Source organism: Ailuropoda melanoleuca, chromosome 10 (genome assembly GCF_002007445.2).
Source record: "Ailuropoda melanoleuca isolate Jingjing chromosome 10, ASM200744v2, whole genome shotgun sequence".
NCBI classification, from domain to species: Eukaryota; Metazoa; Chordata; class Mammalia; order Carnivora; family Ursidae; genus Ailuropoda; species Ailuropoda melanoleuca.
Window position 1 is genome coordinate 6,400,459 of NC_048227.1, and position 9,100 is coordinate 6,409,558.

Below are 9,100 nucleotides of genomic sequence, written 5' to 3' on the forward strand. Positions count from 1 at the left end.
TCCCTCATGATTAGGATTCCCCGTGTCCAAACCTAACGGTGATCTTCTGTGGAGAGGTCTGCTCCCGGACGTGTAGTAAGAACAAGAACAAGCCCTCAGAGGCATCAGCCAGATAAGACAAGGTAACACGATTGACAAACATTCCCATTTGTGCCCTTCCCTCAATGCCTGGCAGACAGTACCGCAAAGCAGCTCTCAAGTAAGTTGTGTCGTGGGACGGTGAGACTTCCACAGTGCAGCTTCTGCCTGGGGAGGGCAGAGGGAGGGTGAGTGAAAGGAACTGAAGAAAGAGTGTTACTAAAGCAGAACTGATCTGTGTTTCTGAGCTGGGTATTACCTACCCCGAGATAACTCCAAAAAGCAAACAAAACTTGGGGACAGTCTGGGAATTATCCCAATAACCAAGGACTTTGGCTTGGAATTCAAAAGAAGTGGACCAATTTCCTCTTCTTACGATTGGTTCAGTATTTATGGTGCTTTCATCACTAAAGTCGGGGCTTAGATACTATTCAGCTTTCCATGGTTGCATTCGGGGGCCTCTTTGGGATAATGCAGACCAACTTGGAAAGGGCTCTTAAAGCCAACTAAATAAAGAATAGAGTCGCAGTAACTTGGTGGGGATTTTATCTTGGGAAATTTATCTATTTCCTAGATAAGTGTAAACAACTATAAAATAGTGCATGTTCATTGAACAATTTTCACTCTCAATTTGAAAATAACGACACACGGAATCTGGCAGACTACAGTAAAGATGCATTCCAGTGTCTTAATGTGCTGGTTGCCAAATGATAGGATCAGCTTTGCATTTGTGAAATTTTAGTTTTTTACATCATCTCCTTCATGGCCCATATGCAGAATTGTTTTCAGTTTCTTTTCTGTTCTCAGGTATTCTCAGTGGTCTGTCAGTAAAGGTTTTAATTACGTTTACTGATGCCCCAACCAACTTCCTCACCCTCGTCTCTAATACTTGAGCACTGTCAGCTCTGTGCTGCTCTTGCTGGAGGAGAGAAATTCCTGTGTCTGAAGACCCATGTAACCTGCCAAGTCCAGAGCTCCTGTGCTGTCCCTTAACCGTGGACTTGTTAAAAACCTCACAGAACCAGAGTATTCATTTTTCCTTTGTTAACTATGTATATGCCTTCCTTTGTGGGCTAGTAACGCTTACTGTTTCTAGGAGGGACCTGTCCATTCTCTTTGTTCAAACTCACACTTAATATTTTAGAAACAGAACATGATTTTTTTTTTTAACGTATATTCCTTCATATTAATTTTTGGGTGACCAAATCCTAGAACTGTGAATGTGATCTCTTACGTTCCTTCTTTCCTTATCCATTCCTTCCCTAACTGGTTCTGTTCCCTCTTCTCTTCCCCGCCCCCTCACCCCATGCTCCCTCTGCTGTCCTCCCACTCAGCCCGCCCTCTCCTTCCCCAGCTCTACTCCCTGTTGTCCTGATTCTTTCCCTGTTTTTCTCCAATTTTATCCCCGATTAATACTATGAGGTCGTTTTGCAGGCATGTAGAAGCTTCCAGGAAAACAGTGTCAGTTGATTAACCCACATATTCAAAAGAAAATGGTGCCATTTGTATTTTCTATTGTGTCAGGTTGTGAAAACAGGAATGAAAATGAGGAGTCAACCTCAAAGGCTGAAATTGCAGAAGACTCAGCATCACGTGGGGAGACAACAGGAAGATTCCAGAAAGATTTTGGAGAAAAACGTGAACAGCAGGGCAGAACAGGAGAAAGGCAGCAGAGAAACCATGAGGAAAAAACTGGAAGAGAAAAAAGAGATCCGGGGCCAGCTACAGTCAAGGAAAAAAAAACCACCGCGGGAGAGAGAGGTCCAAGGGAGAAGGGTAAAGGTTTGGGAAGAAGCTTCAGTCTGAGTTCAAACTTTAACGCCCCTGAGGAAGCGCCGACGGGAGCAAAGTCTCACAGATGTGATGAATGTGGTAAATGCTTCACGAGGAGTTCAAGCCTTATTCGCCATAAAATAATCCACACTGGAGAAAAGCCCTATGAATGTAGTGAGTGTGGGAAAGCCTTCAGTCTTAACTCAAACCTGGTCCTGCATCAGAGAATTCACACAGGAGAGAAACCTCATGAATGTAACGAGTGTGGCAAGGCCTTCAGTCACAGTTCGAATCTCATTCTCCATCAGCGAATCCACTCTGGAGAGAAACCCTATGAATGTAACGAGTGTGGGAAGGCCTTCAGCCAGAGCTCAGACCTTACTAAACATCAGAGGATCCACACGGGGGAGAAACCCTATGAATGTAGTGAATGCGGAAAAGCTTTCAACCGAAACTCATACCTTATTTTGCATCGGAGAATTCACACCCGAGAAAAGCCCTATAAGTGCACTAAGTGTGGCAAGGCCTTCACCCGGAGCTCGACCCTCACTCTGCATCACAGGATCCACACCAGAGAGCGAGCTTCCGAGTACAGCCCCGCCTCCCTCGATGCGTTCGGCGCATTCCTGAAAAGCTGTGTGTAAAGCGAGGATTCGTCAACAAGCCATTTCCCCCTTTTGTTTCCAAAATTACTTCAGAGATGTGTGCCCATGGAGGGGAAAAAAGAGGGCCTCAACAGATTAAAAGGAAAAAAATCACACTTCAGGATCCTTGTAGTTCCATCAGCAGTGTTCCGCCTTTGTGTCGTCTGTGGGCACGTAATCCTTCACACGGCCCCTGCAGGGAAAAGCTAGTCCTATGGAGAATCCACACGATATTTCCATGCAAGATAAAAGCACACATATAGTCAAATGTCAAGCTTTCAGTAATGAGGATATCTTCAAGGTGCGCTCGGACTCAGCAACCACCATGTAGAATTGAAAGATTAAGATTGGCTCTGTGAAAGCGATACCGGGGTTTTAAAGCTGCTTGCTGCAAACAAGCGCTACTTGGCCAACCTTATTTTTCAAAAATGAGGAACCGTTAAAACAAACTGCATTGGGACATGCTGCTCAAACTAGTTATATATACAATAAGTTATATATATGATTACTGGTAGCCTGCCAAAGTTATAGAAATCTAGGACTGTGCTGATCGGTATCAAACCAAAGATTTCTAGCTCTTCCTGAAAGAGGGTATGTGCACCAGTCTACAGTTCCAAAGGATCGCAACAAATGTAGATGGTTCTATCCTCATCGCTGAGATAAATTCTACTGAAATAGCAACAATGATTCCAGACCCTTCTCTCCCTTAGCACTATCGCACTCCGAAATGCATTTCTCCACAAGTTAGCACTTGATTGATTGTAGACTGTCTTTTAATCCTCCGTCGTTTCGTTGTATGAAAGTTTTCATCACGCCCACTCCCCAAAGAGCTGCTTCGATCATCAGGGGATCTCTCGGTATCCCTGACAGCACTGGACACAGTGCTGAACACGAAAGAGGCACTCGGTATACCTAACTTGAACCAGGACTTCTGTGCTTACGGTAAAGTCCTGTGCGGATCATGAGCACCCGAAGTAGGGTAGCCTGGCCCAGCTTTTGAAGAGGACCTTCAGAGCCCGAGCATGCTACAGCTCCAGGGTCTGACGCTCGTTTTATCCTGAATATAAAAGAAAGCCGCTGGCTAGCTGCCTGCATAGACTCTTCTAAACACAGATCTATGAGTAAATACCACGGAATGTCAGAAACGACTCTCTCGTCATCACCTTAAGAAAAATAGGAACTTTGACTAAGGCCGTGTCTTGACCTCTTTCTGTGGTGAAAGATCTTAGCCAGAATTCTCTTAAGTCAGCTGGCGAAGAACATGATCATTTAGGCACTTTCTGAATCATTTGTAACTAAATGATACAGTGCAGAAGATGTGATTTTTTGTTGCTTTTCAGAACAAGGAGAGGTGTAGAGTGGATTTTTCCCCCACACTTTGCAGAAGCTTTGCAAGGCATTTGATACCATTAGCTGGCAATTACCCAACGTGTTTGTTGCTCTGGGAAGTTCATCAACAAGCTGAGGTGCGGTTGGTTGTATCACAGTCGAACTGCACAGGGTCTTTCCTGTTTCTCGTCCCTGAAGATTGAGGGGAGGCTATGAAACTGATCTTTTCCATCGTCTGTGCAGGGGGAAGCACTCGGCTGCCTAGAAGCTAATGACAGACGGTTCTCGGATACACACATGGGAGACCCAGGTATCACGGACAACACAGGCAGTCCCCGGGGACTTGGGTAGAGAGGTCTCTGCTCAGGAGAGTGTGCAAATGATGGCGGACAGCCCTGCAGGAACTTAGAAACAGACCAAGAGCAGACCTGAAGACTCTCCCCTACCAGGAGAACCCCACATAGCATTCGAGTTTTTCCCTCAAGAGGCAACTAAAACTGTCATCCTTCCCCAGTTGTCCGCTGACCGACAACTCGAGCCCACCAGACGGCATGGCGTCCTGGGGAGCCAGAGAGGTGGGGGCAACCGTGGCCTCCGCTCCAACCAAACTACAGTTCTGCGCAGCAGTGGTTCTTTGGCCCGTCTTTACAACTGGGACCAACCACGACTGTCCTGGAGCTTCTAAGCAGTTCCATCAGTGTTGCCTGCGGAGACTTCAGGGAAGCCCGCTGGTGACCAGGAGAATTCCATCCATCCGGTTTCAGAGAGACAGAGGAGATGCTCCAGAACAGTAAACCTAACTGGCTTTTTATAGTAAATGAAGGTGGAAGAAGTGCTTTCACGGTTTTCTTCCAAAAGTGAGCCACGGCGGAAGCTTCACACAAAACCGCTCGTGCTCGGCGGCAGAGACTTGCCCCTGGGAAGCCCTGAGAGCACAGAGGTGCTTCCGCTTGGGCACCCGCCAGAGCGCCAACTGTTCTGGAGAGGTAGCAAACTTCAGTTGGTTCCACATGGCCTTTCTTTAGCCACGGCTACGAGCTGACATCATGCAGCCATCGTTTGTGTTTTGCAAATTCAGTCAGACACACTCCTTCAAGCAGCCATTTGAAAATGTGTTTTTTGAAGAAGCCAGGCTCCGGCTGTTGATTAAAACCATTCACATCGCGTCCATTTATCTGCTGCCCAGTGCGAAGTGTAACTGGGTCACGGTCCAAAAGGCTTACACAGCTCATTAGCGTCGGGACATTCGGAAGTTCTTGACCGGCTGAAGTCTGTTAACAGCTGCAGTACTCCGTAGTTAACCATTAGCATGCTAGTTGACCTAATGGAAGTTTTTGAAGGGTTTTTAAGAATATACCTTAAATAAACCTACCAGGAAGAGAAGTGAAATTCTTCAGATCGTGGGGAATTTGTTCTGTTCCCGGCAGGCAAAGCTACAGCCTGAGAATATAGCTCTGTGAGGCATCTTTATAGGTGAGACACTTAGTATTTTATTAAAGGCATAAAAGTGAGACTGTGCTAAATTTTTGTACAGAGAATTTGCCGTGTTTGACGTGCGTGACAGTTGACATCTCACATACATCAGAGAATTCATTCCAGAGAAGAACTTCATGAATGCGATACGTATGGCAAAGCCTTCCGTCCCATCTCAGCCCTTAGCATCAGAAAGCTTACACTGTAAATAAACTTTATTAATATTGTATGTGAGGAAAACTTTCATGTGTACCACTCATTGCTTTGGACAGAAAACGAATTCCATCAGTATGTTCCAATCATGTAATGAATTTAAGAAACACTGCAGAGGAAGCTCGATCTTAACTCCAGAGGATCCGCAGAAGAAAAAAAAAATGTGGGGAAATGCTAAACAGAAGGCAAAATTGTTCATGCTGGGGACTTCTATATATTTTGTATGACCACAGTGTCAGTGTCCGTGTTTTGTACCTCTGACCCCGGTGGTTATTCTGTATATTCCCTGTAAGCAGATAATGTATTTTATTTTAATCTATTTGACAGAACACATTACTCCAAAAGGGCAAAGTTTTGGAGTAGTGAAGGAGGTGATGTGGGTATAGACAAAAAGTCAGTTTACAGACCTGAGGAGGGGGAAAATGGGAGAAAACCTTCATAGTTTGGTGCTTAACCAAATCAGGAGAGGAAATTGGGAGATTCCTTAGGGGAGACAGGTTAATAGGGCTCTAAGTTCCTAGAAACGTCTGCAGCTTCCTGAGCATTTTCTCTTCAAAGCCAGGAAGTGGACCCCTTAGCTGCCTGCTCACCATTCCAGGCAAAGAAAATGGGTTCTAGGAGCTTGGGCGGGGGTGGGGGGGTGGGGGGCTTCTCTATGAATTGAGAGTGCGGAGTGCCCTGGCAAGGCCAGTGGGACCACTTAACCTGACCAGATTGTGGAAACCATAGTCCTGCTTCCCCCCCTAACTAATCTTAGTGCTTAGGAGATTTGGGGTAGCAAAGCACCAAGATGGGCTCTTTCCTGGAAAATAGGCACGGATGCATCCAGTTCCTGGCATGGCAGGAAGTTTTTCTGACAAGGGTGGAGAAGCATTTTGTAGTATTCCCTTTGGCTGTGCTCCTGTGTACCTTCCCTGCCCCCCACTCCCTTCCCCGATTGTTCCTTCCCCGAGACTATTGAAAGGCTTCTGAAGATTCATAGCTGTGAAAGAATTTTTTCCTCCTTTTTATCCTGGAGTTGATCACCTTTTATTCCAGGGTCTGGTCACCCTGAAGTCCTCATGGGAAGCTAGCTAACCAGGTTCACCCTACCATCCTCGTGGAAGATTCGTTATGCGAATTGGAGTAACAGTATTAAAACATAGTCAAACGGTGACACCAATACTAGGCCAGAGGAGCCATATTTTTGTGTGTCCCACTCTGAGCAACTTCTCCGAAATATTTATGAGGGGGCTGGGTTCCCCATCTGGGAAACCAAATGAAGGTCTGCAGGTTGCGAAGTGAAACGTAGAATCAGAGAAGAGGAAATTAAGTGGTATAAATAGATCGTTTCGTAGATGTTAGAGTAGATTTTTATTTCAACTACTACTGGAGAATTCAATAAAAAGCATTATTTGAAAAGTTTTCCTAACATAGGTTTAGGTTTTGTTTTTAGAATGGACACACTACTGTACATTTAAAAGCAGTTACTTATTTTGCTACTCAAATTTTTTATTCTAATTGAAGATGAAATTATCTGTTTTACTTTTCAAAGCTTTGTAAAACAAACTTGAAGTTATAGGGAGGCTAAGCCATCTCCAATTCGACAGGTCACACAAAAGTTGGAGAAATACTTTGGACATCTCATTCGACAGAATGTCTTAACATGAGAACTGAGTTTCGTATTGTCTGGTTCTTTTTAGCAGCGGATACCGCAAACCTCGTGTTTTTCTCTTTATCTTGCAACAGTGGGAGGTAAGGAGAGGCATTAGGTTGACTTCTGAACAATATTATTTTAACAGCTTTTTTTTTTCTTGTTTAAGTCTTTTAAGATTTCTCCCCTCCATTTACGTAAAGGATCGTGGCTCACTTAAGAGTTACACAGGAGTCAGCAAAGCGAATCGGTCTTCAAGTTAAACTTTCTCCCTTCCGCAAGCACTCATTAAGCAGTGAGGCTAAGTGTTTTAGGAGACGAAGAAAGAAAATGAGACCTGTGAGTGATTGAAAGGTGGCATTAAAACTCGGATGTCATTCCAGTTTCAGATTTGGGTTTTAAGTTCCTTGGGTCCAGGGAAGGGATGAGGCAGCTGCAGTCGCCCCGACTCAGGTGTGTTGCTCGCTTGCCTTCCCCCTCACCTCAGCCTCTGAACAGTTTAGGTAAGGTTTCTTTCCGCCCTAGCAAGGACAAAGCATGTTAGGCTTAGAGCTGCTTCTGCTCGTAGCAGGGCTTCTTCCGTGAGAACAAATAGATGGGGGGAGGGGGGCAGCGGACAGTGATTGTGCAAGAAAATCTTGGTCTAAAAATAATACGAGTTTAAGGGTAAGGGGGGGGTGTTGCAAGCAAAATCAGCAATTATTTTAAAATGAACATATGTATTTTTATTAACTTGTAGTTAAATATAGATTATTACAACCAGGTCAACACGATAAGCCTAAATCTATATAGGGAGCTAACTCAGGCATTGTCTTGTTTATCTGTAGACTGGAGAAGACAAACCTTTCCTGTTTTGTCAGTCCCTAGTTTCTTAGTTTAGAATAAATTAGACCAAAAGAAGAAACTTGTCTTTGTATACCCGCAGAATTAAGTTATTGCTGTTGAAACCTGGCCTTTCATTTCGCTAGTCTTAGAAGAGTCCAGATGCTTGGTAGATGTTCAGTAAGTGATTTTTAAATTGAATTTGTTCATTTAAAATCCTCATTAACCTTTCTAGGAAGGCTTCTTTGAATAAATAATGGAATCTTAGAGGGCAAGTGGTTGGTTTTTTAAGAAGCTAAGGAACTCCTTTATTGGAAATAATTTGAAAACTTGATGGAGGACTAAAGTTTCCATCATGAGAAATGGCAGCAAAGTACCATTTACATGCATTTATAGTCAGTGGTCCATTTTAGGAGGCCGGTGGTGTCTGACAAATGTTAGAGCAGATGGGGAAGGAAATTGTGGGGAATTGTAATAAATCTCTATGTCGTTTCTCTTCTGGGTCATGGTAAAACAATAAATTATCACCTCTAGGTGGCAATGTTGGCGGCATGCGTTTTTTCTCACTCTTGGTTGCATAAATCCACACACTCCGGATGAGGCAAAAAAGCATATTTTCAGAGGTAAACACTGGACCCACGACCCGCAGGCCCTCCTCCATCACGGGAGCTTCGAATCCTAGGTAGCTTCTCAGAAGGAGGCCAACCAGATGAAAAACCGTGGAGTAAAGTGGCTTTCAGTGATCCCCCCCCCCAAACATGATTTTCTCAGAAGATGGAACTATTAAAGTACAACCTTTGACCGATTTAAGAAACTCAGAAAAAAGTACAACCTTTGACCATTTATGAAACTCAGAGAACACTGAACATCCTAATGGTTGGCATGTGATCTGATAGCTCAGACCTTCACACGGTGACCTCTCACCCGATAACCTGGTTTTGTGATTACGTAATAGAGTGAAACAAACTCCATTTGATTTTTTTTTTTTTACTTTGTCTCATTTAAATAATTGATTTATTCGCCCTATTTAGAAACCAGAATCGAGGCACAGAATGTTCTATCTGCTTTGGTTTCAGGGTCCTTAAGGAACACTAACTCGTGCTCTGCTTGCTTTCCAGGGCAGCAGTGGAATAAA

The 9,100-nt window shown here is 44.2% G+C and overlaps 1 protein-coding gene across 3 annotated transcripts in view; it reads left to right on the plus strand.

Annotated features, from left to right (window-relative positions):
- The window catches only part of ZKSCAN1 (zinc finger with KRAB and SCAN domains 1), a 32,570-nt gene extending 24,064 nt beyond the window's left edge, over window positions 1-8,506 (plus strand). For all 3 annotated transcript variants that reach the window (XM_019793205.2, XM_034669866.1, XM_019793204.2), the window contains one exon: window positions 1,603-8,506. In XM_019793205.2, the coding sequence (XP_019648764.1) occupies window positions 1,603-2,495 (893 nt within the window). In that variant the 3' untranslated portion in view covers window positions 2,496-8,506. The remainder of the gene's footprint in view (window positions 1-1,602) is intronic.
- The last annotated feature ends 594 nt before the right edge of the window (window positions 8,507-9,100 follow it).